Below are 21,765 nucleotides of genomic sequence, written 5' to 3' on the forward strand. Positions count from 1 at the left end.
GAGTTCCAGGAGAACAGCGAGAAGAGGGGCTTCAAACAGCACAAAGCAATAGGCTACAGTCCTGAGGAAAACAAACGGGCACAGATGTGATCAGATCTGATACTGTGGAATCGCACCAGGCAGAGTCCATGGTTCAACAGAGAGAATGAAAACAAGACAGGGAGGGAGGTGCCGGAGACACACGGGACCAGTACAGGCCTGGGTGGATGATACTGGGTGAGTTGGAGGACTATGAGATGTGAGACACATGGGACCAGTACAGGCCTGGGTGGATGATACTGGGTGAGTTGGAGGACTATGAGAGAGGGAGAGGGAGCATGTGACAGAACGAGGAAGAATGAAGGCCAGACAGGAAGAGGAATGAACCGTTTGAGGGGGGAGGGAAAGGAGGTGAGTGAGAAAGTGAAAAAGAAAAGAAATAGGGGAGGTAGAGAAAGAGTGAGTCCAAGATAAATGTACTATAAGGATACGTATTACGACACCAGCCTGTTGAAACACTGTATATGCAGTTGGAGGATGTGTGTGAGAGGCGTTTGAACTCTGGGCACTCTTTCGACTGCCAACACTAGCTACAGACTGTGCTCTACTCTGGCTGGAGGGCTCATAGCTGGATGGGGAGAAGAGGAGTCTCAGGCATGACTGCACATCAGCTGGATCAGACCAGGAAAGAGAGACACAAACCCCTTGAAGCAATAAAGGGAGGCCAGGACATGTTGAGGGGAAATATTTGCACAATGTTAAGAAATGCCTTGTATTGACACATTCATTGATTTGTTTTTCCACTATTGAATTGGTGCCTCTAGAGCAATTCAACAGGGCTGATTGAGTACCTTTTCACTGGTTTCTATGACCGTGTTTTGCTTTTTGTGTATTGATGTGTGTATTGTTGGGTACAGTGTATATTGATGTGAAAGCATGACTCCCTGTCAAAAAAACCCCTACACATTCTGTTTCTGGTTCCCACCAATACCTGGGTATTATCTATAGACAATTCCTTAGCTACAATTTAGGTTAGCCTACCTTGTCTTTACTACACATTGCGTCATCCCCTTTTCATTAAAGAAAATGTTTTTCCTCAACACAGGAAGGAGACGCAAAATACTGTTTGACCAAATCCCCAGACTATCCCGCCTGCGTGTGGAATCGCTCTGCCTCCGTTCTCTCGCTCTCCTCTTTCCCAGTCCACAGACTTTCCTCATGGCGTCTTCTCCACTCCACAACGAAGGACTGTATTCAGTGGGCAAACACTAGTCCGACTAAGTTCACTTCCAGTCTCCTTTACTCATCCACAACCAGAACTAACTATGCATTCAGAGAGGTACCACAAAACAATGCACCCAGAAGCACTGATATCAATAATGCACTGATCATTTTGGGCGGATGACAATGATAAGCCTGCATGTGGAGCCCACACTGGCATGACACGCAATATGATTGAGTCAGTACAACGTGATGCCCTGAAGGAAGTTTGAACACTGAGGAGCAGGCCGTAGTAACAGGAGCATGGGAACTAGCCTACCCCACATTGGCAGACATGAGATGGGCTGGCTGCTCACTGCTTAGACACTGATCTGCAGAGTGTGTTGGGGCCTGGAGTTTGATAAATGAACAGATTAATTCACATCGCTTTTCAAAACACTTTTGAGAAGAGGTGCCTACAATGTAATGATTGACTGCATGACAACTCGGTCCACTGAAACGGACCAGATCCGAAGATGCTGTCATTTAGCCATTATTGAGGGAGTGAGGCATTTAAAATATATATCTCCCAACATCGGGTACACGTCTTTGAGGAGAGATGACATGGATTGCTCGTCCTCTATGACATGGCACAGCCAGGACAGTCAGGCCTTGGGCCATGCCAACAGGAACAGACAGGACAGGCCATTCCTCAGAGTCCTTATCCTCTCAGAGAGCTCACAGATCAGTTTGTTACAGCAGAGGAACATTCATGGAAGATACAGTAGAGGGGAGTTAGAGAGAGACAGAGAGAAGGCTTATTGTCTTTGATTCCAGGGGAGGGAGGATTCCCTGTGTGTGTGTGTGTGTGTTAACTGATCCTTGCATGTGAAGTGTGCATACTCCATTGTGACCCTTGAGCTGTCCTGTGTGTGTGCACTAAGCAGTAGCGACAGGGGTTGGAGCCTGGACTGCTACAATGTGGTTGGTGGGGGAATGGTTGCTTCAACAAATAAACCAGACCCAGTCTTAACTGGGCTATAAGAGGAAGTGTGTGATTGAGCTGTGCTTTGGTTTTAAAGAGATCCCAAATCGGTCTTTAGGACATGGGTTAACCTAGATCTTTAGTGCGTGTAGAATCAGACTGCGAAAGGTAACGAAGGGTGAGATAATTAGGCCTACTGAGAAGAGATTGTCGACACCATAAGTCTCTCTGGCACAGTTGAGGAGAGTCTTGGCAGGGTGGGCTGAGGACAGCCTGGCATGAGTGTCCCATTGTTCTCATCAGAACAGTCTTCAAACATTTCAGCCAATCTGCCTCTTACTGCCCATTTTAGCTGATACTGGTCAAAACTAACCATGATGCTACATTCCCCAGGAATTTACCCATTTACTACAAGTTACTGAGTTTCCTTCAAGATGAACATCTCACCAACTTACTGCTGCAGACTCCTTCGGAGTCTTATCGGCGGTGGGTGTTGTAGTTAGAGAACCTTTGAAACCGAGAACCACAGCACAAACCTGATCAAACTAGGCTGCCTAAACTCATTCCGGAAACTTCTGTTTTCTTCCTCGAAGTTCTGCCAGCTGCTGAATCCCACGTACAATGTGCGTATCCAACAAGTCTGATGATCCAGTCATGACACTGGCCTGACACCCTGGCTTGAGGACGTGAGATCCTGCACATTGTTTTTCTGAACGATGCCTACTATTCAAAAAGGTTTAAATGGAGATGGGAAGGACACGGGGACAAGCTCCACCATGTTCACAGGAAAATATAGCTTCAGGCTTTCATTGAAGGGTCATACAGTACACCTCCATCGGTACTTGAGTTGAAATGATGCCCTTATGATGAGCAGAGTTGTGCATACTCTCTGCACGCTCCACTTTTCCACAGATTCTCACAAATCTGCAAAGTTAAAAGTTACCCTGGTTAGTCTCCATTAGAATTTTGTTTCAAGAGACCCATGGTTCACGAAACCTACCATTGTCATCCACCCACTAAGTCAGTCAGTGCAAAAGTGACATGCAAACTGTTGCAAGCTTGTCAGTAGTCACCCAGAGGAACGATGGAAGTGTCTCTATAGGGGAACAACTACAGGCTGTTAATCCTCTCAGACCTCACTCCGACTCTCCTCACAGGGGGAGTTGGCTACCCTCTCAGACCTCACTCCGACTCTCCTCACTGGGGGAGTTGGCTACCCTCTCAGACCTCACTCCGACCTCTCTCTGACTCTCCTCACAGGGGGAGCTGGCTACCCACAGGCAAACAAGTTCTTGGAACAGACCGTCCAGGAGTCAGATGCTTTGCTGTTTGCCGAGATAAAAATAAAAAAATAAAAAAACATTTTAAAAAAAATAGGTCACTGACACATGGTGGTGGCAGCCTTCGACAGCACAGAGATTGAAGGTCCATTTTATGAATTCCGGTTCTAAATGCTTAACAAAAACAAATGGACTGGCGAAAGATCAGGGTCAGGGATATAAAATGGAGAAAAGATTAATGATGGTCAGAAAATCCTGATTGTTCAGAGAGAAAAAAAAAAGCACATCTCATGTGTCGACTGCAGCGGTGAGGTCTGACAGTAATGAACTTTATGACTCCAATTATAACAGACACACTCCACTTTGTGTCAACATCTCATGTTTCCCTCCGCCACGCCATATCACTGGCAAGACAGGGCAGGCACCAAACCAATCACTGGCTGGCAACATTTGTGACAGCGAGGTTAATGTTTGTCAGCAAACAGGGGAAACGGAGGAACAGGGCACCACAGACTACTCCATAGAGACCTGGTATTGAATAGCCTATTCAGCGATCCTGAAAAGACAACGTCCTAGAAACTAGTCTAGGCTGAACGGGACAAGAGCAGAGCACAGGCCATGTCAACAACTTAGTCTCCCGACCGGAGTCCTTTTTAGGAGTGTAGTTGAGGGAGAAACAAAGCTCCCCTCTGGGACCAGCTGGCCAGGGTGACAGGGCAGAGAACACCCACACACTGCCTGCTCCCCCACCTCTCAGGGAGGGGAACACACTGCTTACCCCTTACAAGAGGAAGTTCTTAGAATGTGACACTGTTCTAACAATATGGATCTCCAATGGGTAATAAGAGCGGGGTAAGCAGCAACTACTCACAGACCGCTGAGTGGAGAAACACGTCCTATATTGAATTTTTATTTTAGTCACAATAATAAGTTGAGGCTCAAGGATACTGCTTACCCAAAGTGCTTTGTGTTTCCACTTACGTCATTCCCTGGTGCTTACCTAAAAGCCGCAGCACTCCTTCGCGCTACAGGACCTTCAGAGCAATTGAAGAGGCTGTTCTTGGAGCTCGCCCACTAACACGGCCTCATATACACTCATTCACACACTCCTTTCCCTCATTCACACACTCCTTTCCCTCATTCACTCGCGTCCGCCAGCCACGTCTCGCCTAACACAACAGACGAGCGAGAGGACAGGCCACGCAGCAGTCTACCCATTTTATCCAGCATCCCCAGCCCTGCTGTCGTGGAACAGCACTCCATTAGAGGACGACTGGATCAAAACAGACCCAGATAATGCAGGACAAAGTGGTCCCTGATTATACTGAGACGAGATACAAATGACAACAACAAAAAAGGTACATGGTGTGCTATTTAGAGAGACTAAATGTGGGGCTGAGTGAATAGATTTGTTACCAACAGAAATATCAAAGCATAGTAGGCCTAGCTCTGAAAATAAATGTTTTGAGTGGAAAATCCTCACAAGAAAACAAGATATGCTTGCAGCTACAAAATGAAACAGTGCATCTTTTGATTGTCATTTGTACTTTATTTTACCTTTAAAATATGGATCTCACTTCAAATAAAAAATACTAAAATACATTGCTTACTACAATTGACATTTGCAGGCCTAACACTATTTAGACTTTGGATTGGGGGTGGGTGGGTGGGTGGGGGGGGGGTTGAGTTGAGGGTTCAGGGAAGACCCAACCGAGTGTCTACTAGGAGCTAATTCTGGCGTTTGGGACAGCTGGTCAGGAGGGTCGTTTGGGACAGCTGGTCAGGAGGGTCTGGTTTTCTGCACTTATCAGCATATCAGACACCCACACAGTTAATCATTCTATTTCTTCTGTGAGCAGGACAGACAGACAGACACTGACTGGGACAGTGAGAAAAATAAAAGTTAAACGTTGAAATCCGGACAGACAGCCAGAGGCTCACCCTGCTCAGCTACCATTTAGGGACAGCCAGCACGGCCAGGCAGGACCCAGGGTCGGAATCAGCGTGGGCTGGATTGCCCTGAGTATTCCTGGACACTAAAACCCCCTTTACCCTGAGAGAGCCACCATCTTCTTCTCCCCACCCACTCCTCAAAGATCCAATAGAAGAAACCCACACAATGACCATGCCATACGACCCCAAATGGAAACAGACCACACATTCACAAGATTGGAACAGAGACAAGTGTTATATTAACAGTATCTTTGGGGTCCTAAAATGGTGGGAGACTTCTCTGGCCTCCACACCATTGAACGTAGGGGGTTTGTCCACGGCTAGGCAGATGAGTATACGAGATGGATAAGCCGATAAATGTACTGGTGCTGCAGTGCCAGACTAAGTTCACTCTGATTTCTGAAGCAGAGCTGCTCGAATTCTCCATGCCAATGTCAACTTGGTTTGCGCTGCTGCTTGGGCTGTGTGTGAGCAGAGCAGCACAGTTGGAAATGGATGCCTGCAGTTTTGACCTCGAGGCCATTTTCAAAGCAGGACGATGAGTTAAAAGGCTTTCGTGTCCTTCCTCCGCATTTCATGACGTAGGTTCCGGGGGGGATTTTTTTTTTTTTTAAATCACTGGCCACATTTCATCCATTCACCAAACTCTGAGCAATAATCCATTGGATGAATGGTGGAAAACGAGAGATCCAACAGGATCATCCCCGTCAATGACAGATAAGAAGAGGGTAGTGTATGCACACTGAACCATGCGCACACACAGTGATGATGCAGAGAGAACTCTCCAAAAGAGGACTGCTCCATCCAATCGCTGCTCGGAAGTGTCTCGCGCGCTCTTCCAATGGCTGCTGAGGAGGCTGGCTACGTGAGTTAGAGGAGAGGAGAGTGCAGCGCCGCATGGCTGCCCTCGGGGGTGTGACGTAAGAAAAACAAAGCGGTGCCCAGCTGATTTATACTCACAGACAAGTGTTCCCATAAATAAGAGACAATTGAGGCACACATTCAGAAATACATCCGTTAGCACATAAAGCACAGAAAACTGCTCCATCACCAGCAGTTGGCTTCTCTTCACCCATTTCAACATGTAGCCATGAGAATGGACTCGGTGACACTGAAAAGAAGCATCTAAGTCACTGTAAAACCAAGCAGGGAAAGCCAAGGCAGGGATTAAGGGTGGCTACCTGCTACCTACCTGCACATTCAGGAGAAGATATATATTTGAGTCAGACTCGATCACTGCAAAAGGGGGCTTTCCCCATAGCCGCACGCATATCGCCAACGCTCTAAGCGCGGCAGCTGAAAAGTCTATCAATTGATATAAGATAATACAAAACATCATGAGAACAATGTTCCAACTCAACTGTTGGAGGGTCTGTGTCACTTAGACAAAAGGTCACTGTCCCAATCCCTCAGGGTCGTTTTGAGAATCCAATCAGTCTAACCAAACATCCATTGACAGCGACACCACCAACCAATCTCAGTGACTATTGATAATGGGATCTAGTGCTCTTCAATAATTTCCCTGGTCAGAGAAACACAATCAATATACTAGATTGCCCCATCCCCCAAATCCCAGCCACACACTCATTGATGTTGCCTCTGCCTCCATTAGCTGAGTGTCTATAAATGCAGCAGGATTAATACTGCAGCAGTTCTGCCATTTATGTTTTTTTTTGTGAATAAAGCTTTAAAAGAACAATACTCAAGGTCTAGGGGTCAGTGACATTTGCAGAAAAAGTAACAGACGGCTAGGCCTGTATCTAGCCTAAACCTGAGTGATAGAAAACAACATATACAGACGGGGGGAAATTTAGAGATTAGTTCTCCCACAACAAAGCAAGGGAGGGGGAGCTGGGGATTGTGGAATTATATGTTTGTAAGAAGTGTTCTGAAAATAGTTTTGTCTCAATGGAAATGTACAATTACATAAAAACACACTGAGGGCGGTTAAGTCATTTTTAGGGTGATGCTATTCGGAGTCTGCACGGTTTAACTGCGACCGTGGAAGGAATCCAACCACCTGTGAGCTCTGAAAAAAAATGACTAAATGTCTGCTCACGCATTTGTCAGCCTGACCGTAATGTAGCTTTCCCTCGCAAAAGTCAGTGGTTGTGTAATCTGGGCCGAAAAAAAACCAGGCGGTGTCAGTGGAAGCAGGCGGTGTCAGAGGAAGGCCCTAGAAACTGCCGAAGAATCCAGCCACTGACTGCTAGCGCGGTATAAGTGGTACCGATGCACCAAGTCTGGAACCAACAGGATCCTGAACAGCTTGTACCCCTAAGCCATAAGACTGCTAAAATAGTTAATACACCGATAATACACCGTTTGGTTATCTATCCTGTTGCCTAGTCACTTCACCCCTACCTAGGCTATATTTACATATCTACTTACATATCTACCTGCACATGGACTTCAGTCTACACCGGTTGTTTATGAAGAAAGGGGACACCTAGTCTGTTGCACAACTGAATGCCTTCAACTGAATTGTGTCTTCCACATTTAACCCAACCCCTCTGAATCAAAGAGGTGCGGGGGGGGGCTGCCTTAAAAATCGACAGCTATGTCCCAGGGAGCATTTTTTGTTGGGGTTAACTGCCTTGCCCAAGGGCAGAATGGCAGATTTTTCCACCTTGCCGGCTCAGGATTCGAACCAGCGACCATTTGGTTACTGGCCCAACGCTCTTAACCGCTAGGCTACCTGCCACAACAGCTGTGAGGCGTCAGGATCCATGTATTACAACCCAACAGATGCCAATAGTCAAAGCCAGTGCAACAGAGGGTGCAGGTTGAAAGCAATGCAACAGAGCTGATTGTACAGTCAGGCTAATCCAGCTCATAGGAGTCCTCTACCCCTTCGCCACGGGAATGGTCTTTCCCAGTGCTGGATTAGCCTACCGCTGCTCGTGCCTTTTTAGCTCTGGCGGGGAGGAAACCGGGCAGACAGAACAGTGCATTTTCCTTTGTGAGGGGGCCTTTTGTGATGCCACACTTTTTGAATACAATGCTGGCTCTTTGTACAGGGGCCTGGTGTCAGAGTCTGAACGGAATTCCTTCCCTGTGGGGAGGCCTTTGTCAGAGAGATGTACTGTCTGGGGTCTTTCCGATGAACACTCAGCACTCTGACTCCACCTAGCCCCGCTTCACTGGTTCTTCATCTTCCTAATATTCCTACTCTTCAACTTCATCATTCAGAATGTTTACCTTCTTCAGCTAACGGTTAGCTAACGTATAACTGTCAGAATATTCTCAGTACACTTACCGAGGCTGTGGAAACCAGTTCTGACGACTTCAGAAGCTCCATCGGTTACATTTCTACCTGGGACGCTCTGAACGTTTCACCTGACGGAATACACTCTCCGGGGCTATAGTACAAAGTGACGACAGGAAGGGAGAGGGTCTGAAGGTGGAACCCCAGACGCTGACACAAGGCCACACATGCACCTGATAGCTTTTTGAGAACGTGTGCCTGGCTGCAGCACAGAGATATCCCAGGCCAGATCAAGCTGTAATGCGCTCTAAATATCCTCTGTCCTTTTGTGTGTCCAGGACTAATTTGGAGTAGCTAGCCTACATTTTTCACTTCCAAAGCTTATTTGTGTGAGAGAAAAATGACAAACACGTGAGCCGAGTTCATTCAGGGTCTGGAGTCTAGCAGAGAGATTATTATCTAGCCGTGGTGCGAACAGCCAATTTCCCTGGTAATAAATCACAACACCACAGATGAAGGCGACGGAAGGTGCAGTAGCACTCCAGTATTGTGCTGTAATTACATTGTAAGGGAGAGTGAATTAACACCTTTCCAGAACACAATGACTATCAACCCACTGGAAGCGCGAGTCAGCAGAAACGTCTTTGTTTGGTTCGGTTCACGCTATTGTTTGCCTACAGCAGAACACTGAGGTAACGAGAGCGTGGGGTGATTTCAGGTGAACACAGCGTGAGTGAACAAGTGCGTGAGAGAATTTTTTTCCAAGGCCATTAACAACCGCTGCGATAATCAGTCGGAGACTCGAGTGCACTGATTGGGTACCATGCCAAAAACACACTCACATCCCTACTGAGTGTCCAAGGAGGGCTGAGAAAAACGAACGCTAGACATTCATATCGTTATGATATCTATTTTGGAAAATATATCTGCACTGGTGATCAAATGCGAGTTCTCCTACTGCGTGTGGCGGACAAAAGATAAAGTGTGTTGGATCGGAAACTGGTGTTTGCCAGTTCTTAACACAAACGGCAGAATAGAAAAGCCCTCGACTGATGTACATAAACAAATTAGTTCCAGGATCTAGCTATTAAAATCAGATCCAATAACAACATTAGAGGATATGAAAACCAAGGCTTAAAAACAAATAGGTGTCCATGAATGCCGATGACTGAAGTTTTGTATTAAGTCCGCAAGCTAGATCCCTGCAATGTCTCAATGAAGATCTAGCTAATTTTTCTGGACTAAAACTTAATTATGATAAGTGTACAATATTATGCAGTGGATCTTTAAAAAAAAAAATACAACTTTTACATTACCCTGCAGTTTACCTATAAAATGTGTTGATGGTGAAGTAGACATGCTTGGTATTCATATCACAACATATATAAAATAAGCTCTCCACAAAGAATTTCAACAGAAAACTTGTAAAAATAGACAAGATCCTGCAACCATGGAGAGGTAAATACCTGTCTATTTATGGAAAAATTACCCTGATTACCCTGATTAATTACCCTGATTTAATTACCCTGATTAAATCCTTAGTCATTTCTCACTTACTTACTTATGGAGCTGCCTACTCCTGATGATTCGTTTTTCAAATCATATGAGCAAAAAATATTTTGCTTTAAGGAAGTCGGAAGTTTACATAAACTAGTTTTAATGACTCCAACCTAAGTGTTTCAACCACTCCACAAATTTCTTGTTAACAAACTATAGTTTTGGTAAGTTGGTTAGGACATCTACTTTGAGCATGACAAGTAATTCTTCCAACAATTTTTTACAGACAGATTATTTCACTGTATCACAATTCCAGTGGGTCAGAAGTTTACATACACTAAGTTGACTGTGCCTTTAAACAGCTTGGAAAATTCCAGAAATTATGTCATGGCTTTAGAAGCTTCTGATAGGCTAATTGACATCATTTGAGTCAATTGGAGGTTGACCTGTGGATGTATTTCAAGGCCTACCTTCAAACCCAGTGCCTCTTTGCTTGACATCATGGGAAAATCAAAAGAAAATCAGCCAAGACCTCAGAAAAAAAATTGCAGACCCCCACAAATCTGGTTCATCCTTGGAAGCAATTTCCAAACGCCTGAAGGTACCACATTCATCTGCACAAACAATAGTACGCAAGTATAAACACCATGGCACCACGCAGCCCTCATACAGCTCAGGAAGGAGACGCGTTCTGTCTCCTAGAGATAAACGTACTTTGGTGCGAAAAGTGCAAATCAATCCCAGAACAGCAGCAAAGGACCTTGTGAAGATGCTGGAGGAAACGGGTACAAAAGTACCTATATCCACAGTAAAACGAGTCCTATATCGACATAACCTGAAAGGCCGCTCAGCAAGGAAGAAGCCACTGCTCCAAAACAGCCATAAAAAAAGCCAGACTACGGTTTGCAACTGCACATGGGGACAAAGATTGTACTTTTTGGAGTAATGTCCTCTGGTCTGATGAAACAAAAATAGAACTGTTTGGCCATAATGACCATCGTTATGTTTGGAGGAAAAAGGGGGAGGCTTGCAAGCCGAAGAACACCATCCCAACCGTGAAGCACGGGGGTGGCAGCATCATGTTGTGGGGGTGCTTTGCTGCAGGAGGGACTGGTGTACTTCACAAAACAGATGGTATCACGAGGAAGGAAAATTGTGTGGATATATTGAAGCAACATCTCAAGACATCAGTCAGGAAGTTAAAGCTGGGAAAGAAATATAAAAGCTGAAATAAATCACTTTACCATCATTCTGACATTTCACATTCTTAAAATACAGTGGTCATCCTAACTGACCTAAAACAGTGAATTCTTACTAGGATTAAATGTCAGGAATTGTGAAAAACTGAGATTAAATGTATTTATGCTAAGGTGTATGTAAAATTCCGACTTCAACTGTACATAATGAATATGAATTGGGTGGGTTGAGATTATTAAATATAAAAGCACTAAACATCTAAAAGGTTCACTTACTCAAAGGTTTTACTTGAACCCTAAATGGTTCTTCAGTAGATTACTAAGAAAACCTCATGCATTGTTTTAAAATGGAGATTGCCATGTCTCATTTCGAATGAATTGAAAATGCTACATGTCCCTTTTCCAAACAAGCATTGCAGAGCTGGCTACAATTGAAATTTCATCCCCCTGAAAATATGTAATATTTGTTCTAACAATGATTATGGCTGAACAGAAATGTGCTGGTTGATAAAATACCTGTATTTATGGGAAAGATGTTTGAAAAGGGTATTCTGTTCTTAAATGATATTGTAAATTGGAATGGTAGAGTTGCGTCTTTCATGGAGTTTTCAGAATTGTACGAGAAGGTCGGCTCAATCCAAGAGCACAACCAATTGATTACAGCATTACCCGAAAAATAGAGGAGGCAGGTGGCAGCGAGAGGAGGTAGGGAACTGGTCTGTCTGCCCAATACAAAGGATCAAAACCGACGGAGGAATAAAAATAGCATAAATAGGAAAGTACACCAGTTTCATTTGAGGAGCAGGATGTTGACAACCGATTGCAAAATAGTTGGGAAGAGATTTTTAATGTAGCGATTCTATGGTTCAGGGTGTATGAGTTGATATATAAAACGACGCAAGATTCAAGACTTCGTGCTTTTCAGCTAAAATGATTATATAGAATTCTTGGCACCAACAAAATGTTGACCCTAGAAATTAGGAGATTGAGAGACCAGGTCAGTCAAATACTAATACTCTTAGTAAAAGTATTTATCTGTGGATTCTATTCGATAGATTGAAATTATAAGTTAAACATCACAGCATAGTTTAAAGCTGTTCTAACAATCAGCCTTTTAAAATGATCAACTTAGATTAGCTAACACAACGTGCCATTGGAACACAGGAGTGATGGTTGGTGATAATGTGCCTCTGTTCGCTTATCTAGATATTCCATAAAGAATCTGCCGTTTCCAGCCACAATAGTCACGTACAACACTAACAATGTCTACATTGTATTTCTGATCAATTTGATGTTATTTAAAAAAAAAATACATTTTTTTGGCTTTTCTTTCAAAAACAAGGACATTTCTAAGTGACCCCAAACTTCTGAACGGTAGTGTGTGTTGCGTAGAAATCCAAAGAGGGTGGGCAGCAGAGATAGGTGGGATGGGCTGAGGGAAGCGGAGGGTTGGGATGTGGAATTAGAGACAAGTGAAGAGTGGAGTTGCTGTGCGGGAAATAGAATGATGGTCAAAGATAAGTCAAAATAAAACATGATAAAAAGTACGTTTGAATGACACTGAGGGGCAGCGTTTTTACAGCTAATGCCGGGTTTGCCTGAGGCTGATGCCGTGCAGGTGTTTGTACACATTCAAAGACACACACACACACACACACACACACACACACACACACACACACACACACACACACACACACACACACACACACACACACACACACACACACACACACACACACACAGTTGGCATTGCTGTTATGGTTTTAGTTGTCCTTGATGTCCTGTGTTTGCTGTTTTCTTCTGTCTTTTAATTTTTTCTCTTCAGTTCAGTTTCTTGGTTGTTGGTGCATGGGGGGGTGGGGAATGGAATTAATTGTATATTTATTTTTTTATTTTTTCTTCAACTGTGGGAGGGGTCTCAAATGGTTGAGGGACAGCTATTGGGGTGGACAGCTATTGGGGTGGATTTTGGAGGGTTCAGGTTCACTTTGTTGGCCTGGTGGGAGATCTGTCAACGTGCCCTTGAGCAGGGCATTGACCCTGGATGCTTCTGTGTCGCTCTGAATGGGAGTCTGTTGTGGTGAAGTTGTTGAGCGGCTTCACTGCAAGTATAACTGTGTGTTTCGGATATTCAATCAATTCAAAAATAAAAACTTCCAGGAGCTCCTGTAGACCGGACTGGAGTGAGGCAGTAAAGCCCAGGCACAGAGGGATCTTTCCAGCTCAGAGGGCTGACGTGAGCACTACGCCAACAGATCTAGTCCCCATCCCCCACCATTCAGCTTCCTCCTCCAACCATCCTCCATGTTAATGAACACCGCATCACATGAACGGCTCTCCTTGAAGCCCCACTGGAGCGTGTCTTTCTCAACTGGGCCCTCTCTTGTTGACACAGGCCTCGATCTCTGGTTTCTGGGGGTGGCCCTGGCTAAAGACCTTTGCTGGATGTTCAAACTTATTCACAATCTTTAGCCAACAGTTAATGGCTAATGTGGGACCAAGCACAAGTGATTTTTCTATAACCCTTTTTCCGCTAGAATGGCCAGGACAAGGACTGATTTAGCGTGCAGAGACAAAGAGACTTACTTATGCCTCCAATCCATCCTAGTGTATGACTTTACTGTCAAATGGACACCCCCTGAGTAGGAGAGGCCCCTTCGTTGCGAAGTAACATCTTAACAGAAAAGTGAAAAAAGACAGAAGCAGTCTCTCATATGGCATGCCATGCGAGTCAGCTTCAAACTTCACACTATCGTGCTACCAAAGACAGTCTAGTATGACAGGCAGAAACAGCTTCTCCAATAGAAATCCCCAATCACGCTTGTAGGCGTTGTCATGGCAATGTTGGCTAGCTAAGGTAATGCACAGAAATCTAACAGTAGTCTTGAGATGAACTGCGCATGTGCAGGCCCTCAAATCAAAAGGCCTTCCGGAATAAACAGCCTCCCCCTCAACAAGACAAAGGAGCTGATCGTGGACTACAGGAAACGGAGGGCCGAGCACGCCCCCATCCACATTGACGGGGCTGTAGTGGAGCAGGTCGAAAGCGTCCAAGTTTCTCGGTGTCTACATCACTAAGGAATTATCATGGTCCACACACACCAAAACAGTCGTGAAGACGCCATGACAACGACCTCTTCCCCCTCGGAAGGCTGAAAAGATTTGGCATGAGCCCTCAGATACCGCTGCACCATTGAGAGCATCTTGATTGGCTGCATCACCGATTGGTATGGCAACTGCTTGGCATCCGACTGCAAGGCGCTAAAGAAGGTAGCGCGTACGGCCCAGTACATCACTTGGGCTGAGCTTCCTGCCATCCAAGACCTCTTTTCTAGGCGGTGTCAGAAGAAGGACCCAAACAATTGTAAAAAATGCTCCAGCCACCCAAGTCATAGACTGTTCCCTCTGCTACCGCACGGCGAGTGGTACCGAAGTCTGGAACCAACAGAACAATGAACAGCTTCTATACCAAAGCCATAAGACTGCTAAATAGTTTGTTAAACAGTTAACCAATAGCTACTGAGACCCTTTTTGCACTACATCTTGAATCAAATTGTATTGGTTACATACACATAATTAGCAGATGTTAATGTGGGTGTAGCGAAATGCTTGTGCTTCTAGTTCTGACCGTGCAGTAATATCTAACAAGTAATCTAACAAATTCACAACAACTACCTTATACACACACAAGTGTAAATGAATGAATAAGAATATGTACATATAAATATATGGATGACCGATGGTCGAACGGCATAGGCAAGACGCAGTAGATGGTATAGAGTACACACTATGTGATCCTAAATGACCAATGACAGGGTCAGTTAAGATCACCATAATCATCACATATGCTGCTGTTACTGTTTATCTATCCTGTCACCTAGTCACTTTATCACTACCTAAATGTACAGTTGAAGTCGGAAGTTTACATACACCTTACGCAAGTACATTTAAACTCAGTTTTTCATAATTCCTGACATTTAATCCCAGTAAAAATTAGATCACCACTTAATTTTAAGAATGTGAAATATCAGAATAATAGTAGAGAATGATTTATTTCAGCTTTTACTTCTTTCATCACATTCCCAGTAGGTCAGAAGTTTACATACACTCAATTAGTATTTGGTAGCATTGCCTTTAACTTCGGTCAAACGTGATGGGTAGCCTTCCACAAGCTTCCCACAATTAGTTGGGTGAATTTTGGCCCATTCCTCCTGACAGAGCTGGTGTAACTGAGTCAGGTTTGTAGGCCTCCTTGCTCTCACATGCTTTTCAGTTCTTCCCGCAAATTTTCTAAGGGATTGATGTCAGAGCTTAGTGATGGCCACTCCAATAACCACAACTTTGGAAGTATGCTTGTGTCATTGTCCATTTGAAAAGACCCATTTGCGGCCAAGCTTTAACTTCCTGACTGATGTCTTAAGATGTTGCTTCAATATATCCACACAATTTTCCTTCTTCACAATGCCATCTATTTTGTGAAATGCACCAGTCCCTCCTGCAGCAAAGCACCCCCACAACATGATGCTGCCACCCCAGTGCTTCACAGTTGGGATGGTGTTCTTCAAGCCTCCCCCTTTTTCCTCCAAACATAACAATGGTCATTATGGTCAAACAGTTCTATTTTTGTTTCATCAGACCAGATAACATTTCTCCAAAAAGTACAATCTTTGTCCCCATGTGCAGTTGCAAACCGTAGTCTGGCTTTTTTATGGCCGTTTTGGAGCAGTGGCTTCTTCCTTGCTGGGTGGCCTTTCTGGTTATGTCGATATAGGACTCGTTAACTATGGATATAGATACTTTTGTACCCGTTTCCTCCAGCATCTTCACAAAGGTCCTTTGCTGTTGTTCTGGGATTGATTTGCACTTTTCGCACCAAAGTACGTTCATCTCCAGGAGACAGAACGCGTCTCCTTCCTGAGCAGTATGATGGCTGCATGGTCCCATGGTGTTTATAATTGCATACTATTGTTTGTAAAGATGAACGTGGTACCTTCAGGCGTTTGGAAATTGCTCCCAAGGATGAACCAGACTTGTGGAGGTCTACAATGTTTTGTCTGAGGTCTTGGCTGATTTCTTTTGATTTTCCCATGATGTCAAGCAAATAGGCACTGAGTTTGAAGGTAGGCCTTGAAATACATCCACAGGTACACCTCCAAATGACTCAAATGATGTCAATTAGCCCATCAGAAGCTTCTAAAGCCATGACATTTCTGGAATTTTCCAAGCTGTTTAAAGGCACAGTCAACTTAGTGTATGTAAACTTCTGACCCACTGGGATTGTGATACAGTGAATTATAAGTGAAATAATCTGTCTGTAAACAATTGTTGGAAAAATTACTTGTGTCATGCAGAAAGTAGATGTCCTAACCGACTTGCCAAAACTATAGTTTGTTAACTATGTGTGGAGTGGTTGAAAAATGAGTTTTAATGACTCCAACCTAAGAGTATGTAAACCTCCGACTTCAACTGTACATTTCTACTTCAAATACCTTGTACCCCTGCACAGCGACTCAGTACTGGTACCCTGTGTATACAGCCAAGTCATCGTTCATTTATCCTTGGGTTATTATTTTTCTAGTTCTTTCTGCATTGTTGGGAAGTGCCTGTACGTAAGCATTTCACTGTTATTCTAAACCTGTTGTTTACAAAGCATGTGACAAATCAAATTTTAAGTTGTTTTTGACGAAAATGTAAATGTCAATGTCACTTTAACGAGGTTGGAGTAATAACATGCTCAACTCCTTGGCTTGAGTCTAGGTTGTGCCTTTAGATTGAGAAAATGAACTACTAAAAGGAAGAATTTCACACTTCTCTCATTGACTTCTTGCTTCGCGAGCGTTCCCAGAAGTCTTGCGATGTTGCGCCTCTGGGTTTAGAAACTCTGTGGTGCTACATTCTCCCCATCACAGGCCCCAGCTCTCAGGTGATAATCTCAGCAGCGTCACGCTAGGGAATGAAGCCTTCATGGACCCAGAGTAGAACACAGTGGCTGATTGAACACAGAGATCAATGGATCTCCTAGTCCTTAAGCAAGGAGAAAAACAAGAGCCAGGCCTTCCCATATTACAGCTAAAATAGGCTACAGTACAAATGGTATATAGACCCAGAGTCCTGCTTTATTGTAGGCTACATTTGGGAATAGTGGTCAAATAACTGGGCAACGTCAAAAAAGTAATTGAAGTACTGTAGCCTGCTAGCCTTTTATGTAAGCATAATAAAGCATCGGCCAAGATATCTGCATTTTTATGACACAGGAGTGTTTACCCTGTCGGTCGCTGCCCTTTCAAGGTCATTGTGAAAATCCTCATTCTGGCTGTTCCTCCTGAATCACTGGCTACATCATTGGAGCAGGCATCTCAGAGGGACCAGGCACTCAGGCTGTTAATCTGATGGAAGCGACGCTGGTGTCATAGAGCCCGTCTCAGATTAGGAAGGATCCCCGGGGCGGCTGCCAATGACCAGCACTGTCGGGGGCCATGTCACGGCAGCCATGCCCAAAACTCATCTTCCTGACAGCAGAGGATAGATGAGCAAAAAGAGCAGGGAAAACACACTTCCCCATGTATTTATTTGAATAGCTAGGTAGAGACTGTATTATGTTTCCTTCTCCTACACTTTGGAACAGCAAGAAGTAGTAGGTTACAGGTCGTAATCCACAGGGCTAGAGAGAATCCTCTCCACTCCAACTCTCCCAGAGTAAGGCCCATGCCCCTTTGGACGTTCCAGCTTCAGAGGGTCAAAGGGCTTGACCTAGATCAATACCGAACCTCGGGTAATCAGGTTCCTGAGCCAAGAGACTTATGAGAACATGTCTCCAAGACATTAGACTTTCCTTGTTAACAGTGTTCAACACAATTCAAGGTACCAACTGCCCATAAACCAGGACGTTTTGCAATGAGTTTTCTTTACGAACTCGAACAGAACTATTTTCTATACAGATCTGTCTGCAAGCCATTTAACCTACAGGTCTTCCCCAGCCCACAGTAAGCTAGTGACACCTACTAGGACCTCCATTTTAATGAATATATCTTATGATGCTGGGGGACCTTTTCCTTGGGTCAAAGAGTAGGGCAGCAGACGACCAGGGAGATTGTCCATGTAACCCTTGGCAGTCGTCAGCACCTACCAGTGGCAGTCATCAGCATCTGTAACTGGGCACTGCTTATGTGTGTGTGGCGGCGAGGATGGGTACATTCATTAGCAGCCGTCTTAGCCACACATGGCGCCGAAACCTGAAACCTACCGCTGCTAATCCGTTCTTCCTGGCAGGGCAGCGTATATTTCCCCGCTCCTTCCAGAAACATCATGATAGGATGGCAGAGTCCGTCGGTGGGGGGGGTTACGCGAATCACTCAGCCGGTCCGAAGGCTAACATCTGCCCACCTGGAGTGGGAGGCAAGCCGCTTAATCCCTCATGTGGTGACATGGTAAGGCATGGATTAGAACCAGCCGTCCATGCCACACACCATCAGCTCTACTGCTGCTCTCCATCTCACTGCCCTTTCTGCACTGAGGGATTCAACAGCCTATATACACATAATGCATAGGCCTAAAACTTTGCATGCACGTTCCCGTTCCAATGCATGGCTACTTAGATGATTGTGAAGCGATAGGACACAAAACAAGTTTATTGGCCGGTATAAATATGTTTTCCCCTTCAGAAAATGATTGTGATGTTCAAAATACACAGTCTAAGTAGCTCACTTCATGTATAAAACAGAACAGGGAATCTGTGCCATGGCGGGTGGCACTAAATCTTCACATAAAGGTATTGCCGGTGGTCCCTTTGAGGACAAGTCACCACGAGCCAGATGCCATGCAGCAGCAGCCTCCTCTCCCTGCTGCTCATAGGGTTCCTGGTCCTTCTCTTATCGGACACGGAGGGCTGATGGACCATCTGTCATAAGCCAGTCCACTTTCACTCCCTCTCTCGCTGTGTGACCGCTATATTTCAGTCCTGTGTTCATAGTCACTGGCTTGGTGGCAGAATAGTGGGAGGGTGTTTTGTCAGATCGGTTGCCTATTTGGGGACAAGGAATTACATCATTGGTATAAACCAATCTATGTTTCAGGGAGGGTCTGCACAAACTTGGACACAAAAAAAAGTATGCATTTGCTGTAATGTTGTATACACAGTTATGACCCTACTTTATATCCTGAAGAGAGCATAATTGAATTGCCGCCTGCAAATGAACTGCCTTACACAACATTGATTTGAACACCTTTGATTAATAGCTTTATGACAGTGAGCACGGGCCATAAATCCTTAACAACCATTTATCATGAGACTTCTTAGGCCAAGTCGACACCGGTCTTTTCAAGAAACTACTTATCAGAGAAGTTTTACTTTCCCTTGAACCATGATCCCATTATTCTCTTCAGATCAGAACTTTCCATGACGCCGACGAGATAAGATTAATTGACCAGTGAGCTGAGAGCTTTGCCATCCCCGTCCTGAGGAAGAGGTGTTGAGACAGGAAACACACACAGGCCTAAATCTTCTGGTGATGTATAGCCACAGGAGAGCCTAGCAGAGTAAGCCTGAATGATGGAAACTAGTCTGTGTGATCCATTGCCAGGCTGAACGAGACAAGAAATAGGTGACAAAGGAGTGACAGACCAGTCAGAGGAGTCTGCTACTGTTGTGGTGAGGTTAAACTGGAGCGGTGGCAAAAACAGTCATTGATAAAGTGATGTAGCCTAGCTACCCTTCAAAGCTGCTTCTTTCCTGATCACACACACCATTGCTGTGCTCTACAGCCGAGAACCCAATGCAAATTCAGATCTCACAACAGCATTTAAATCACTTCTTACAACAGTCTTGGTTGAATGCATTTTGCCTACCATGACCACGATTTGACTAATGCTATTTTAGTTGTATTGTCATGGTCGTAAATGTGTGTCAAATGTCCATTCGCTACAATACGGTTACAAAACCAACATTTTGATGAACATGTGTGGACATCACATTATTACGTTGTCAGGACAAAAGTGTGATATAGGCGCGAGTGAGTCTTGAAACGCTTTAACAAAACCCATCACCAGGTAGAATGCAGATGCCGTTCAACTTCAATCAAGACCAGTTACTTTGTTCACAGCTTCATTGTTAGTTTAGTTACACGTACACGTTGTTGTCCCAACATTGGCATCTCACAGCGCCACGACAGCGCAGTGGGTAAGTTGGGTAAGCTAGTGGGTAAGTTTAGACAGCAATATGTAGGGTCTGTGGCTGCGTCCATAAACACAATATAGTTAAAAATATGATAACTAACGTTGCCGTTACTTGCTGATAACATTTTATAAGAACGACTTGTCTGACTAGCGACCAAGACTAGTCAGGTAACAGCAAAAGTGCTTTTTATTGCTAGCTTAAACTACAGCCATCGTCACACAATGCAAGATTTCTAGCTTGCTGGCTAGCTAGTTAGCATTGCAAACAAAACAAAAACCTTGCATCTGCCTGGAGCAGAATACCATAATAAATGCCAACATCCCATTTACGTTCGCCCTCACCTTTTTCAATCTTGGGGCCTCTGCCACCGTACCGTCGCGATTTACGAAAGCTTCTCCGCCGTTTTGTTGGGGATCTGTCCGTTTCATCGCGGACGCCTGCGGCATCTTAGTGTTCGGGGTGAGAAAACCAGGGCTCGTGTCCCCGGTTTTTACGATAGGCTCCATCGTTGGGGTAGTAGCCGAAGTAGCCTTTGGTTCGTTTTCAACTATCCCTTTGTCATCTGTCTTTGGTGTCAGAGGCGATTCGGGTGTTAATTCTTTGCCGGGGACGTCTTTTAATTCGACCTCGGCCATTTTCGCTGCCAAAACCTGGACTGACATCGCTGCTATTTCGCGAAGTCCTTTTCCCAACACATAACAAGGCGACGGATTGTGAGTGGCGGAGACCTGATTAAAAGCAAGGCATTGTGGTCTTCGTCGTTTTCAAGAGTCTCAAACATTTAGTGGAAATATTAAAATGATCAATACCAGACAAGCACTGTTAATGATACTATCAAAATATAAAAAAGGAAATAGACTAGCTACATAAAATGACTAACCGAGCCGTACCAAATAATTTGACAGAAAACACTACATCTCCCAATAAGTATTACCTTTTCAAATGCATTATGGTAGAGTCAGTTTGTATTTGACGGGATTATGCAGTGCAGTACTACAACAGTTACTCATGTGAGGGATGACATTTCATATTTGATTTAACTCTTGTATCCAAACCACATTGACTATATCTGAAAAAAAGTATGATGATTCAGAAAGAAATGTGAAAATGTCTCATGTAGTCCACTTAGCAAGAATACAAAGCAAACGCATCAGTGACAAAAATCCTGATTTATATTATTTTAATGTATTTAACCTTTATTTTAACTATTTACAATGCTGCTGTACTCTGATATGAACGCAATGCAAATGTATGTAAATTGAAGCCTTTCAGTTCTGCATCACATGGCACAA

At 44.4% G+C, this 21,765-nt stretch overlaps 1 protein-coding gene across 2 annotated transcripts in view; it reads right to left on the reverse strand.

Moving 5' to 3' along the window:
- LOC106576060 (putative adenosylhomocysteinase 3) overlaps positions 1-21,203 on the reverse strand; it is a 43,778-nt gene extending 22,575 nt beyond the window's left edge. Inside the window, exon 1 of one of the 2 annotated variants that reach the window (XM_014152909.2) lies at positions 20,815-21,201. In XM_014152909.2, coding sequence (XP_014008384.1) covers positions 20,815-21,135 — 321 coding nt within the window. In that variant the 5' untranslated portion in view covers positions 21,136-21,201. Of the gene's footprint in view, positions 1-20,814 lie in introns of both variants that reach the window. The other variant, XM_014152910.2, reaches the window with a different exon arrangement.
- Positions 21,204-21,765: the final 562 nt, after the last annotated feature.

This window comes from Salmo salar, chromosome ssa17 (genome assembly GCF_905237065.1).
Source record: "Salmo salar chromosome ssa17, Ssal_v3.1, whole genome shotgun sequence".
Classification (NCBI taxonomy): Eukaryota; Metazoa; Chordata; class Actinopteri; order Salmoniformes; family Salmonidae; genus Salmo; species Salmo salar.